This window comes from Sycon ciliatum, chromosome 1, assembly GCF_964019385.1.
Source record: "Sycon ciliatum chromosome 1, ocSycCili1.1, whole genome shotgun sequence".
NCBI lineage: Eukaryota > Metazoa > Porifera > Calcarea > Leucosolenida > Sycettidae > Sycon > Sycon ciliatum.
The window spans coordinates 77,346,862-77,362,469 of record NC_088643.1 but is presented as its reverse complement, the minus strand read 5'-3'; the positions used below and the strand labels follow the sequence as shown (position 1 = coordinate 77,362,469).

The 15,608-nt window shown below is 49.1% G+C and overlaps 1 protein-coding gene across 1 annotated transcript; it reads right to left on the bottom strand.

The window, feature by feature from the left end:
• Positions 1 to 393: 393 nt before the first annotated feature.
• On the bottom strand, positions 394 to 15,589 carry LOC135805578 (myo-inositol 2-dehydrogenase-like). Its single transcript, XM_065319638.1, has 7 exons — positions 15,230 to 15,589; positions 14,384 to 14,488; positions 13,664 to 13,804; positions 12,711 to 12,796; positions 9,999 to 10,112; positions 9,391 to 9,577; positions 394 to 1,218 (listed from the first exon to the last, which is right to left on the bottom strand). The coding sequence occupies exons 1-7, from the start codon at positions 15,389 to 15,391 to the stop codon at positions 961 to 963; spliced, it is 1,053 nt and encodes a 350-aa protein (XP_065175710.1). The 5' UTR covers positions 15,392 to 15,589; the 3' UTR covers positions 394 to 960.
• Positions 15,590 to 15,608: the final 19 nt, after the last annotated feature.

Sequence of the window (15,608 nt, the reverse complement as noted above, 5' to 3'; positions counted from 1 at the left end):
AGAAGAAATAGACCTGCTCAAAGATTGGAACTCACTAGTCATCAGGTCATACACACGCACAGCCAGTCTGAGCCAGATCAGTGTCCGCGTGCACTGAACTATAGGTTATGCGAATGACTTCATGGCGGATTTTCTAATGGACGCTAAGTATAATGCGAGTCAGCGGATTTTTTAATGAGCGCTAAGTATGAAGAGTGAGTCGCTAGTGCAAGTGCAGCGCTGTACCGCGAGTCCGCGACTTCGCCAAAGCATCTCAACTGATGCTGTACATGTACGTGTAATCGCATAACCTCTCCATACGTAGGGGTGTAACATAACCTCCATACATATGTCACTCAGAGGGGTCCAACTTGCCAGCGAGCCGCAATCAGTTCCGAAGAAGCACTTGTTCAATCTCGTGGCAATTCCACTTTATTCAGAAAATTGAAAGACATAATTATTTCATCCAAGAAAGATTCAAAATAGCATTATGTACCTCAAAACCTGAGTTGTATGTACACTGTAAGAAAGTAGAAGGACATAAGCAAGTCTTCAAGCAAGTCTTCAAGCAAGTAATACGTCTAAAGGTTAGTTGCAATGAGTAATCTTTGATGAAGTTACTGTCAATAAGTTAGTGCCGCAGATTCGGGAATACACTGCAAAGAAGACAATCATTTGTGTAGCCAGCTCAGTAAACGAAGTACAGCATAATATTATTATGATATAGGTATCACAGAATCTGAGCACAATGCTGCGTGCTATAGATCTGGACATCGCCCTTGCTGAAAGCAATAATTATGATCTGAGTCAAATATCTGCAGACAGGTGACCTAGATGCTGCCTGTGCCAAATACTTCGTACAAAACAAGCTAAGCCACATGGATTAACAGTGATGTGACTTGCACAGCAGGAGCAGCAGCAGCTGCTGCCTGCACTATAATTTATAAAGACTACTAGTAACTTGTTTTCGAGTGAGCATTCCTAGCTGTCCCAAACTTTCTCCCACTGCTTGCTCTCCAAGGAGCGGTAAATAGCCCAGGAAATGCGAGGCTCACCGCTGCAATACATAGCGTCGGCATCCAGTGGCTTGCCATCTAGTGCCGCACTGACGAACGCTCCGATCTCCGGTGGAAAGGATTCCGAGTAGCCGAGCGCAGGGCCCTGACTCTCACCATTCACATGCTCACGGTCATATACGGTCACACCTGCTTTGAAACCTCCACCAATAGTTATCTCACCCTGGATAAGAAAAGCAGAAGTGTAGGAAGACCAAAAAAAGGTCATTTCAATACCGTACTGCAATTGCATGCATATTCTAGTTTGTGTGGGTCTGCGACAATTTAGAACCCTATTGCAGCAACTTCACCAGTCCTCGACACCACTTCTTACATTCTTATCTTGTTTGGGATCTTATACCTAAAACTCCATGTGCCTATCAAGCCATACAACACATGACACTAGACGGCAGTGTGACGACGGTAGTGTGCTGACAGGAGCACTCTACTGGACAGGCTCAGGAACCTCTCTCGTTGTGCTGACAGGAGTATAATTTATATGAGCTACTGATTTTACTCTTGGTGAGGCTAACTACGCCATGCCATGCTGAGTATACTAAGGGGCCGTTTACATGAGGAAAATAAGCCCGGGCTTATTCGCCTCGGGCTTATTTTTCAACCGTTTACATGACGGTTGTACGGGGCTGAGTTCAGGTGAGTGACTGCGAGTTCTGCGCGCATTATATTTTTCAAATCGCACATGAACGCAGTGGTAAATGTTCGTGTTTGATGAAATTTGGATCAAGAAATGCCGGCTCAGGTTTCTACTGCCTTTCCAATTGTCACTTATTTTTCGAGAAGGTGAAGGATGGGCTAGGACCTTCCACTGGACAAAAACTAGAAGAAAACATACCAAGAAATAAATAAAAGAGACGCACTGTCCACGGCCACATTCTCTCAGGTTCACGAGGCAAAATCGAAAAATACGGAAAAACTCGCTTATAAGCCCTTCTTGACCGTTTACATGACAAAATAAGCCCTGGGGGTTGGATAAGCTCGGGGGTCAAGGGTAGGGCTAGTTCAGCTCGGGGCGAGCTGAATAAGCCCGCCTGACCATGTAAACGCGCGCTCTAAAATGACTGGGTGACTGATCTAGGCGGGCTTATCGTAAGCCTAGGGTTGAATAAGCCCGGGCTTATTTTTCTCATGTAAACGGCCCCTAACTCTGTCGAGAACGGTAGGGGAAGACAGACTCATCAGACTCATTCTCATACCACAGTTTCCTTTCTAAAAACTTCACCTTCAACCATAATCCAAACTTGCCAACCACCACCGTATGTGTGTGCGTGCGTGCGTGCATCATGCAAGCGCGGATCATGCGGAATGCAATGATGCAACTACAAGAAAACAAATCTCGGCAGCTAGCAACGAGTGCATTCAGAGAAGAAGCAAACAAGTTCAGATTTAAGTAGTTTGTGATGAGCAGCAGAGACAAACATGCAGGAGAGTATAATTATATGATGAGATGGAGGCGACATTGGGAATACTCGGATTCACAATGTACGCGTGCCATCAGCTGGGTAATCAGAGTCGTCGTTGGACATCGTAAGTAGTCTTCATGATGTGGTGACATTCATGACATTCCCGACAACGAAAGTTATCTTACCCACTCTGCGATACGCTCACGGGCCTTCTCTGCTGCTTTGCGATTTGCCCGCCTAGGCTGGAACATGGTTGGAGCAGCTTCGTCCGCCATTGCCTGTTCCATAGCCGTCGCCGGTGCCGTGCGGTGTTCCATATCACCAGCCTCCACTGCTCCGACGTCATCCACAACGTGCAGCTCGAGCGGATAGAGCTTGCTGATCGGTCTCGACAACACTGCCTTCGATTTAGCCGTCTTCAGCTTGACAGCTCTGACTTGGCCATCGACTCCAGGTAAGATTTCTACCACTCTGCCGAGTCTCCAACTTCCACGTGGCTGGCCGGTCTCTTGGATTACGACCACTTCTCCGACTGTTGGTGTCCGAGAGATGCTACTCCGTGACTGTCGGTGTTGACTCATTGATGCTTCGCGCAGAGCAGGGAGGTACTCATCTTCCCACACCTTCCATGCTACATCCAGTTGTATCTGTTGCCGTTTCCACATCCTCGTGACCTTGGCTGCTGGTGTCTCCGGACCGTCCTCCTCGTCGCTGTCCGTCTGAAAACCGGTTGCCGTTCTTCCTCCACAGAGGAAATGTGACGGTGTCAGGGGTGAGAATGAGGACACATCGTCGTCGTCAACATATGTGAGCGGCCTCGTATTGATCATGCCTTCCACTTCGGCTGTCAGGGTTGCGAGCTGGTCTAGAGTCAGGAGGCACCTTCCAAGACTCTTCCTCAAGGCTCTCTTGACAATGCTCACCAGCCTCTCGTACACACCGCCCTTCCATGGCGCAAACTCTGTTGTGAAGCTCCATTCGATATTCTCCGTTGAGAGATACGATAGCAGGTCTGGGTTGGCAAGAATCAGCTTCAGATGATCGTCCAGGACAGAGCGTACCAACTTGAACTGGGGTGCGTTGTCACACACAATAGACTTTGGCTTGCCTCGTCTCGCCGCGAACCGTCTCATGCTGTTCAAGAAGGCTGCTGCAGATAGGCCAGAGACTATGTCCAGGTGTACAGCTCGTGTGGTTAGGCAGGTTACTAGGTTGATCCATACCTTGCCTTTCTCCGTGCCGGTGCGGATCAATAGCGGTCCGAGGTAGTCAAGACCAACGTACGTGAATGGAAGTGCTCTGGTAATCCGTTCCTTGGGCCATGGGGGCATGGACGGCAACTTGAACGGACGCCCTTCGTGTCTTCGGCAAACCGAGCACTGATCCAGGATACGGCGAACGATAGCACGGCCACGTATGATCCAGAACTCTTGCCTTGTCTGGGCCAGGGTGTGTCGAACACCTGCATGCAGAAGCCGTCCATGGACTTCGCTGATGACATGCTTCGTGAACGCGTGATACGTTGGTAGCAGCTTCGGTAGTTTCTGGTCAGTTGGTAGTTCAGCGTTGCTCAGTCTTCCGGCGCATCGCAGTATGCTGTCGTCGTCGATCACAACACCAAGGTTAGCAACTGAACTGTGCTTGGCATTGGTCTTGATAGCTTTGAAGATGTCAGGGAAGGCCTCGCGTTGTACCATTCGAGTCCACCAATCTCGCGCAGCCTGTATGTCTTGTGACACGATGTCGTAGCTGTTGCTGATCTGAGAGAGACGTGGTGAGTTGGGACGCAGTTTCTTCAGGAACTTCATGCACAGAGCAGTGATTCTCAGGACCTTCCTCAAACTGCTTGCTCTCGTAAGCACGCTGCCGAGACCAGATGGAATGGTGTGTGGACTAGGTTGGTCAGTAGCACGATCGCTGCCACCAGTCACCAGGCTTGCGGTATGAAGCGTTGGTGCTTGCTCCTCCTTGCTGGCTAGGTCGGATTCGTCAGCTGAGAGTGTGAGGTCCTCGTCTGGCCAGTGATCTGATGTGGTACGTAACCAGTCCGGACCGTGCCACCATGACTCCTGAAGATCGGCCACCAAACCGCCTCGGCTAGCGACATCAGCAGGGTTGCACTCTCCAGGAACATGGCGGAAGGACAAGAACTCGCCGCAAGTACGAATCTCTGACACACGGTTGGCCACGAATACGGACAGTGGCTTGGATGATTTGATCCAATGCAGAACACAACGCGCGTCCGTCCATAGGGTGATGCTGGTAAGTGGGAGATCGAGTTCATCTTTGCAGAATCGGGCTGCCCGTGAACCAATCGTCACGCCAAGTAGTTCCAGCCGTGGCAGGGTGAGACCGTTAGGCTTGCCGTCCTTGGACTTCAGCGGTGCAAGACGTGTCTTGCCGAAGAGGAGCTCACAGGTTGTCATCATGGCTATGGTTGTGCGGAGGTAGACCACAGTTGCAAAGCCCAGTTGTGACGCATCGGTGAAGACGTGTAGCTGGTAGGTAGCATCGGTTCCATTAGCAATTGGGTTGATTTGCCTGGGGAACGATAACGAGCTGACCTCGCTCGAGGCTGCATGGAGGGTCAGCCAGGTGTCCAGTAGGTGTCCAGTCAAGACAGTGTCCCAGTCCATACCAGCTTGCCACAGAGAGCGTAAGAAGACCTTGATACGAAATGTGACCGGAGCAACCAGTCCCAATGGATCGTACAATGATGCAGCATACTTCAGGACAGCGCGCTTAGTCCAAACCGGGTCGGTGCTGGGTTGGGTTCGAGGACAAGCGAGCTGTAGACTGTCATCCTTGGTGTGCCACGTGATTCCAAGAACGTTGACACTGTCGCCCTGTGCCCTTTCCTTGGCATCCATAGCTGTCGTAGCGTGGCTGTTGTTAGATGCCCACTCACGTAGCCGCATGGACGAGCGAGAGAATACGGATGTAGTTCGGTTGCACATATCGTACCCTTCTTCCGGGGTGTCGACACCGATGAATACGTTATCCACGTAGATATTGCGGGACACCAAGCGACCGACATCCGCATCTTCATCATTTGCTAGATGGTGTTGGATTGTTGCCGCTAGCAGAAATGGACTGCTCACGATGCCGAACGGTACTCTCCGAAACCGATAGACCGCGATGTTGTCCGGAGTTGCTGTGGGATTAGTTGGATCGCGATACCAAAGGAAGCGTGTCACGTCCCGGTCTGGCGGCCAGATGTCAAGTTGCAAGAATGCCTTCTCGATATCGGCTACCAGCAGAATGGGTGTGATGCGGAGTCGCATAAGAACTCCGGCAAGGTTGGGGAGCAACACGGGTCCACGTAGCAGACAGTTGTTCAAGCTCTTGTTGTGACGCCGTGCCTTGGCCGAGGCATCATAAACGACACGCAACTTGGTCGTCGTCTTCGTTGGAGTTAGAACTGGCTGGTGGGGTAGATAATGGAGTTGCGGACCAGTGACAGAATCCGGTGTCATCTGCTCAATGATGCCCATGTCGGCTTGCTGCTGGATCACCTTGTCATACTGCTCAAGTAGTGACGAGTCGGTGCTTAGCCGCCGCGATAGAGTCCGGAACCGGCCCAACGTCAATCCGTAGTTGTCCGGGAGAAACTGCTGCTGGCCGTTCCATGGCCAGCGAACGATGTAGCGATTATCGGTGCACTCCACTGTTGAGTGGAAATGTTGTAAGGCTACGTCATCGTCTTTCACGGGAGACGGGTGCTCTATCCCAAGCGTTTCGAGGCTCCATAAATCCGGAATGGAGTGCTTAAGAGGCAGAACCTCCTCGTGTGAAACGTCGGCTGCGGCTGCGATCAGAGTGGTTGCCGGTAGGGCAGTGGTGGGAGAGGTGTCCGTCTTGCCGGTGACCACGTAGCCGAGGGAGGTTGGCAGAAGGTTGAGGCCTGATGGTAGAGGTTGCACATGGCCCTGCACGAAGTCCCACAGATAATCAGACCCAATGAGTATGTCGATCTTTAGCCGTTCATCTTCGGCGTTAATCGCATCAGCTAACTGGTTGTCGTGTTGCAGTTGCTGCAAGGTCGTGATGTCGGGGTGTGCAACCGCAGGACGGAGAACCGGGTTTGTGATGTGCGGTAAGACGCTGCCTTCGATGGCCTTCGTTGTACCATCCTTGAGATGAATGAACAGGTCGGAGATCGGTACCTGTGCTGTGTGGTGTTTGGTGGCACCAAAGGTTGACACGGACAGCCATTCATGGCGAGTATGGCGCAGGGAGAGCTGCCTTGCCAAAGCCTCCGTGAAGTATGTGCGATGGCTGCCTGAATCAAGAAGAACGCGAGCGGTGGTGATTGTACCATTGTTGCCTTGCACATTCGTTGTGGCGGTTTGGAGTGTGACAGTTGATCCTGTTGCTTGCAGGAGACACGATGACTGGTCCGAAGCAACTGTCTGGTCCGAAGCAACTGCCTGACCTGGAACCTGAGTGGGTGTGCACGTAGCGGTTGTAGTGTCAGAAGTTGCCACCGCTGCCGTGGAAGATGAACCGTCAGCTCGTCGGGTGGAATGCGAACCTACACCAGATGGCTGGCGACTCTGCGAGCAGATGGTATGGTGATGGTGACTTGGGCGCTTGCACATCCGGCAGGTCTGTGTTTGCCGTCGGTAACATTCCTGGCTGCGGTGACCGGAACCCAAGCAAATAAAGCAACGACGTAGCTCCATTAATCGTTGTTTCCTGGCAGCAGAAGATGTGTAGCGTGAGCAATCGTTGTCCATATGTTGGCCATCGCAGAATATGCAACCACGACGGGAACGTTGTGGTCGTCCTTGGGTATCAGGGTGAGCTGCCAGTGCATCCGCTGTGCTAAAGAGTTGCTTTGGCTGCACTCCAACAGTGTCAGGTTTGTTCGGAGGGCCTTGGCCAGTCCGCTGGCGGAGTTGCTCTTGTAGAGTTGTGTACTTGGCCATATACTCTCGTAGAGTGGTTAGTTTCCAGGGCTGGCCGGCGTTGCTGATACCACGCCACTCCTCAAACTTGGTGGCAACCTCGAGTGGAACCTTGCCCCACAGCTTTTGGCACAGGAGACGTTGATCTGCCAACTTCTCTCCCTGTGTTTCCAGCTGTCGAAGGAGACACTCCACAGTTTCGAAACTTCGATGGATCTCCATGGGCCTGTTGGGTGGTGCCGGTAGTGCTTCCAAACGGCTGTACAGGGATGCAATGATGATCTCCGCTGAACCATACTTCGTCTTCAACAGATCCTTGACGGTGGTATAGTTTGCACTTGTCAATGAGATGCCCGCTATGGCCTTCGCCGCATCGCCGGAAAGGCAAGATTTCAGGTATGAGAACTTGCTGACATCCGCAATGGGCTGGTTGTCGATGGAAGACTGGAATCGCTCCCAAAACTCTGGCCACTCAATCACCTTGCCAGAAAAGGACGGTAGAGTCAGCTTTGGCAGCTGGACGTTGAGGCGTGATGGCTGTGGGGCAGTACTGAGGCCAGCTGCCGCGGTTGCAGCGTGCGCTGCCGCTAATGCCATGGCCTGTATCATGTCCGGGGAATTGGTTGGTGTCGGGACAGTTGGCTGGGCCTGTGTTGTATCCGTATGCTGAGCCTGAGCCACAGGGTTCTGAGTAGTAGCACTGATGTCCGTGCCTGTGGACATTGTGCTACGCCTTGCCTCCACACCCGTGCTAGGGCTGTCCAGTCTGCCTGCAGCAGATTCCGTGTCGCCCGTGCCTGTTGCCGGCAATTCCTTTGATTCCAGCAGTTCGCCCGTGGGCCTGTCCGTCCCATCACTGTCCACGACCACTACCTCCTGTGTTGTATCGTGCCGGGTGGCCTTCTGGGGTGTTGCTGCCTCTGCAGCAAGCTCCGTCACCACTGGTGAATGTGTCCCTACCCCTCTATAGTCGAGTAGTGCACGTGCGTCCGACACACTTGTGCATTCGTGGTCAAAGCCATCATCCCAGGCTTCCAAATCAATTAGTGCGTCTTCCACACGCTCGTCTGCCTCGCAGTTCTCCAGCAGGGTACCAATCTGTTCGGACAGGTCGTTCACTGTGTCAATCAAGGGTAGGATTTTCTCAACATCACTCTGAAGTGACAACAGACTAACGAATTTCTCCTCCGTTTTACGGAGTTCATGTTCGATCCTCCTCCTTACTCGCGTCACCCTTCCCTTGGCCCTGCCTCGCTTCTTGACTAGGTCGTTGTAAACCACTTGGTCCAGGACGTGAGATGTGCTTTGCCTCTCAGTCGTCTGATCCAAGGACTCCTCTCCATCGTTCGTTGTTGTCTGTTCAACCTCTCCGTCCATCGTAAAAAAACGAAAGTTGTTGGACGCGTTGGTTCCAAATCCTGGTCTCTACAGCACCATGTCGAGAACGGTAGGGGAAGACAGACTCATCAGACTCATTCTCATACCACAGTTTCCTTTCTAAAAACTTCACCTTCAACCATAATCCAAACTTGCCAACCACCACCGTATGTGTGTGCGTGCGTGCGTGCATCATGCAAGCGCGGATCATGCGGAATGCAATGATGCAACTACAAGAAAACAAATCTCGGCAGCTAGCAACGAGTGCATTCAGAGAAGAAGCAAACAAGTTCAGATTTAAGTAGTTTGTGATGAGCAGCAGAGACAAACATGCAGGAGAGTATAATTATATGATGAGATGGAGGCGACATTGGGAATACTCGGATTCACAATGTACGCGTGCCATCAGCTGGGTAATCAGAGTCGTCGTTGGACATCGTAAGTAGTCTTCATGATGTGGTGACATTCATGACAAACTCTCACTAAGGCCGTACTACACTGCACTAGCCAATCATTCCTCTCATGACTCGTAGTAGTATGCTAGTACAGTATACTGATTAACTACCCACAGCGGCCGCAGACTCCCTTTCAGTAGCTTTTAAGATGCGGCGGGCTCAATCGACTGCATGCTACAACCTCCCGGCCTACCTTTGATCCATATACTTGGAAGAATGGCGTGTCCGACAAGGCATGGCTTGCATAAAGCCCTTGGAAGCAAGCGGTCTTGCCATTCTTGAATCTCAGCAGGGCCTGTGCCTGCGTTTCATATCCGGCTGGCATGCCCTCAAATGCGCTTTCACTGACAGTGCCCACCACTTCATCCACTTCACCCAGCCTTACACGACCAGCATGGCATTACACACAAAGCAGCAAACAAGCAAAAAAACACACACACATTGAGACAAATATCTCAATAAGAAACACCATTGACCTGTACTCAAGCAGAGAGTGAAAATTGGTAAGTAAGAACCTAATTGAATACATTTTGTACACGGTTGGTACATGGTGGCGATTGTAATTATCAACTGCTTCAAATTCTGAGGAATCAGAAGAAAATGTTGAACACTCTCTGCTGGCCCTTGGGATGACAGCTACATCATAGCTCAGTGGTTGCATTGCTGGTCTCAAGCCAAGGTCCCTGGTTGGAGTCTTCGTGGTGACAGTCAATTTCTCAGGCTTCAGACTGTCCCGTTTGCATCTTTCCCTCAAACCAGTGAACATTTCAAATTAATAATAATTAGCTGAGCTGCCCTTACCACATCCGTAGTGGTCTCAGCCAGTGACAACTGCCGCCCATAAGGATTCCACCACCAACCCGAGCTGGATTGAACTCCCAGCGTTTGCTGTCCACACGCATCTCTAACGGGCAGCTTGGAAATGAATGCACATTCACAATCATTGCACATACACACAGACGCGCATACACACAGACGCGCATGCACGTGTAAACACATACATGTACACAAATACACAGACACACACACACACACACACACACACACACACACCTCAGACCTCAGATCTGCCCATCGCGGAAGCGATGATAGCGAACAGCTATGGTAGACATAGCAACTTGTGCTGGGATTACACCACACACACACACACACACACACACACACACACACACACACACACACACACACACACACACACACACACACACACACACACACACACACACACACACACACACACACACACACACACCTGCACACCCACACACACCCACACCCACACACATACACCTGCACACCCACGCACACACCCACCCACCTACACACACACACACACACACACACACACACACACACACACACACACACACACACACACACACACACACACACACACACACACACACACACACACACACACACACACACACACACACACACACACACACACACACCATGATTGGGAAAGTGTGACAGGAATGGTCTTTGAGACTGCTTCTCCCGTTCCCATTTGTAATGTTACTGCTAGTCTACTTTCCAATACATATCACCGTTGGCTTCCCATTCTCATTTCGCCGTCATTATTTACACTCCTTCCGCATGTCTGCATGCTCTGTATGATGATCCCAAAATTAATACAGGTGGAATCCGGATAATTCGAATATGGCTTAATTCGAACACCCCGCTTAATTAGAAGTTTTTCCGGGACCGATTTCTGTCAATACGATTCCCACATAATTTTTTCTGATAATTCGAACCTTGAACCAGACATGTCCAGTTAATTCGAAGTTCCACGGATTCCACTTACATAGAAAATGTGTGGGATTTGTGCTGATAATTCGAAGTTAGCAAAGTGTAATTCGAACTTCAATGCACACTGTACTGGTCAGTTCAGTTTGCATGAGCAGGCTGTGCCGGTCAGTTCAGTATCCGTGAAATCTGTGTCTAAGGTCCATAGCGCAACTCTGCGTGACCATGAGAGCATTTTGATATACATATTGTGTTGTGGGTTCATGTTCGGATAATTAGAATGTCCGGCTAATTAGAAGCTTTTTCCTGGCATTTCGAGGTTCGAATTATCAGGATTCCATCTGTAATTATTATTATTTCATGTATCATGAACAGCTAGTACTCTCTACACACTATCCCCGTTTAGGAACACACTTCATTTGCCATCCAACTACACATCCTTATTCAACCTCTTACACCGTACTCCGAATACAGCAGGGAGTCGAATACGACTCCCTACATTTTATTCTGAAAATATGAAGCTGGCCACGACGAGGGTTCCCCTCAGTTCTTGGTTAGTCCAGAAGGAGTGAGATTGATTTGTAGCGTCGAGTGGAGCTAGTATGCTTCCTGTTACAGAAAGAAACATGAACTGAATAGAATGCTCTAATCTTCTAAGATATTCACTGGTTGAGGGAATATCCTGTTTTTTTCCTGAATATTGTTCTAGAAAGGACGATCTTGTGCTACATGGGGAGTATATAGTACAGCAGCTAAGTATTATTATTAATCGCATTTCCGCGTCAATGTCGGCAATTTCTACGTGACAAATGCCCACAGATTCGCGCGTGCTGATTGGATACGGGAACTAAGTGCAGTTTTTAAAATAATCTCAAATTATGGCTCAAATGAATATTGGCTACGCCATCCAAAGTCGGAAGATATAAGACATACAAGGAAATTGCGGCCATTTTTTTGGTGCACACTGCAACAAAGCGCAATGATCGCATGCGCAAACATAGCGAATAACGAAGAATCCTTGTCCTAGATCGTAGCGTCTTCTTGGTTTGTTGCAGAATCAAAAAGTCTTTCTAGTATTCAACTCGGATGGTGAGCCAATAAAATTATGGTGAAAAAGGAGAAGGACAAAATGTTACGAGTTATGACTAACTGTCCACCAACGTAACCAGATCTTATACAGTAAGCGAGTGCGAGAAAATGGCACAAAACTGACAAGGAGTACTGTCATGAGACATTCGGCGACCTGACACCTATAGCTTCAACACTTCTCAATGTCTCAGTACTCCTTGTCAGTTTTGTGCCATTTTGTCGCACTCGCTAACTGTATAATATCTGGCTACGTTGGTGGACAGTTAGTCATAACTCGTAACATTTTGTCCTTCTCCTTTCTAGTATTGTAGTTACATACACTGAAATGGCACCAAATGTCCTGAAATGCTTGCAATTGGCTTCAATTTTTGAAAAAGTTTCCCGGGGGACCCCGACCCCACTTCGGAGCTTCGGATGGCCCCCCCCCCCCCCCCCCCCGCCTCCAAAGTCAGTGTGACGGGCCTGTATTTTTAAAGCCCTTAAAATTTTTAAAGCTTTTTTACACACAAAATTACATGTAACCTGCATCGGCTTTGTACAGTATGTCAGAGGTGTCAGGAACTTGCGAGACATGTACGTCTCTCTACACGAAGACAGTGATATGTTTTCAATAGACGTGATTAGTTACATGCACAGACATGGCCGCATGGCCGTGGAGCAAACTGTTTTAATCACCTGAGTTTGGTCACGCAGTAGGATGCCTTTGCAAAATACACATCACCGATGCGTCCGCTGTCAATGATTTCCTTCACTTTGACAACCTGCCATATCGAGAATAACCAATCAGGACATTAAACCGGGATTGATGTCGAAACACAGTGTTGTACTCATAGAAATATAGCATTGTTTTAATGGCAACGAAAACGTTTAGGATCATCAAACCCTAAGGCCTAACTAATTGTGTGTAATCAATGCGCAATTTGCAGTGTGTGGTGTCACCCTGGCTTGCAGTAGCGGCCAGTGATGTCGTGTCACCCTGGCTTGCAGTAGGTGTAGCGGGCATTGTAGCATCAGTATTTAAAATTATATTGCAGGGTGCACATTAATTCTGTTCAATCATGTTATATTCGGTATTGATCAGTGTTGATCAGTGTTGATCAGTGTTGATCAGTGTTGATCAGGTATATCAGTTTGCTTGTAAAAGACGCTTACTGCTCTATAAAACTCTACTTGCGCCACTTGCACCGCCAGCTGTATGATCGGCCTACTGCAGCATGCTTCTTTGCTACAGTTGAGTAAAAAGTGGCCATTGTCCCGCAGTACTGCCTGGTGCTGAAGAAGAGGGGATCGGGGTCAGCCCTGTAGGCCTAGGCTGTTCATATTTCAATGTATGGCAGTCTATGCATAGTCGAGTCACCGGGTATATATCGGTAAAGCTACGGCACGCTGTGCTTGGTGAAATCCTAGCCTGTTTGTTCTTCGGCACCCGACCGTGTTGTACTGTCACTGAGTGTAATACATTATTAGGGCTGTGTACTGCATGGTAGATGGGTACCACTGCTGCCCGTGGGCCTCACAGGCAACCGGGTACTCGGAACTGGGACCGGAATCCAATATGAATTTCATTTTCATCCGTAACGTTGCATTTACATTGCCGCAGTCTGCCACCGAGACTGCCATGAACTAACCTCTGGCCAGTACTGTGCATTCTCTCCGATCATAAACACCTTCTTGTTCTGCGTGACATGATCCTGCCCAGCTGTCAGCAGCTTCTCGCATTCTTGAAGATTAATCGCCATTGGCTTCTCCAGCAGAATATGCTTGTTGGCCTAGAGATCAGCATAGACAACGATCATTCATTGTTATGTACATGTAGGTCTCAACATATGATGTGTGGGGAGGAACGGCTTTTTTTTTAGTACAGTCGTCCCTCTCTAATCCGGCACCTTTTGCTACGGCATTTTCTGCTGGATTAACGAGGGTGCTGGATTAAGAAATCCTGCCCTCTGACCCGGCCCTACCCAATTGCATGCATGTATCATACGTCAAAACGCAGGGTTTTTCCGTGTCGACCCCAATATTTGGTGCACGGCTTTATATTCTCAACTTTTCTCCAGGAATATACACAGTGATAAAGTAAAACAGAACATGTTCACATGTATACGTACTCTTGCACACACACGCACAGTCGATTTACGACTGCCGGATTATGAAATCAAACTACGTGCAGTTTGAGCGATTCGTTTCAAAAAGTCACTGCCGGAGGCGGAATTCAAGTGCCGGATTAAGATGTAGGAATTGAACGAAAAAAATCGGTTTCGTCAGAAAGTGCGCCAGTTGGCAAGGGTTCCAGATAAACAAGTGCCGGATTAGAGAGGGACGACTGTACTCCCTGATGTGGAACTGACCTTTATGCACGCCAGCGCATGGTCGAAATGAAGGTCATGAGGTGTCATGATGTCCACAGCATCAAACTCTCCCCATTCCAGAGCCTTGTTCAGGTCATCGAATATCTGTGGAGTGGCACATGAACGGACATGGTAGACATGTGTTTCAATACAATAACATCATGGTCCCGTACTGTTATGTGACATTGTAGTTGTCAGCACATCACCGTATGCATGTCTGAGACAGCCAGTAATGAGGCTCACAGGCACATGCTCCGCTATTCCTCTCTCCTGTGATGGCCAGGCAGGCAGGCACCGTCGCTGAGCTCGCAAATGATTGGTATTAGCGTCGTCCGGCCCAGAAGATAGGTCAAAATAAACAAGATGAGTGAAATATTTAACTGGTCCAAGGGGTGGTCCAGTACTTGATATCTCCACTCACGGCTTTGCTTCCCATGCAGACATCCCCTGGGTGCCACCCTCTTTGTACCCGGCTAGTTAGCCCGAGGCATCTACCATTGCATTGTGTCACATGATAATCATGAGCCGGATTATTGAACAGCAGTGGCTATGATGAGCTACAATGTCTTGGTATTGAAGTGCAATGAGTGAACCAGTGTGCTGCCCAGTGGGTTCACTAGTATTAAGTTGTGTGCCTCCATACCGCACTTGACACCGCAAACATCAGCTGCGCAAGGTTTACCATGGTTTACTACTACAGTACTTGTAAAATTGTAAGTAAGTAATTACGTGTATACTCAATCTGCGTATATAATTATTTTAGAGCACTCATCAGATCTGGAAAGGAGGTGTTTTTCAACAGATCTCCCAAAAGAAAGGGTTGCAACTGCAAACGTTAGTCCCGACCTTTGGACTTCCACCAACTTCCTGTGCGAATAACGTGGCGTTCTCTTCCTTTGTATCAATGAGTGCTACCACAACGGCACGACCACAACTGCGTTTATAGCCTTCCAAGTGCTGCGGTGCAATAAGGCCGCACCCAACCATAGCAACTCTTAGCGTCGACATAGTCACACCACCCACAGACTAAGTAACAATGGTTGTTGTAGTGTGATCACAAGGAACCGTACAATAATAGTTCCAGATGAACAGCCTTCTTCTGAACTGGCTTCTCTCTATCTTGGATCTTGGACTCAACGGCAAATAGAAAAAATACAAGAAACAACGCACTTGGGCTACGTCTACGATCACGAGACTGCGACGTCGACTGCCATGCCCTCATCAG

What these genes read in the sequence shown, in the direction of transcription:
- LOC135805578 (XM_065319638.1), bottom strand. Translation starts at nt 15,391, where the DNA reads ATGTCGACGCTAAGAGTTGCTATGGTTGGGTGCGGCCTTATTGCACCG. An exon ending in AAGTTGGTGGAAGTCCAAAG is followed by an intron (nt 14,489 to 15,229) that starts GTCGGGACTAAC and finishes GCCACTCCACAG; the next exon opens with ATATTCGATGACCTGAACAA. An exon ending in ATGCACAGTACTGGCCAGAG is followed by an intron (nt 12,797 to 13,663) that starts GTTAGTTCATGG and finishes TCGATATGGCAG; the next exon opens with GTTGTCAAAGTGAAGGAAAT.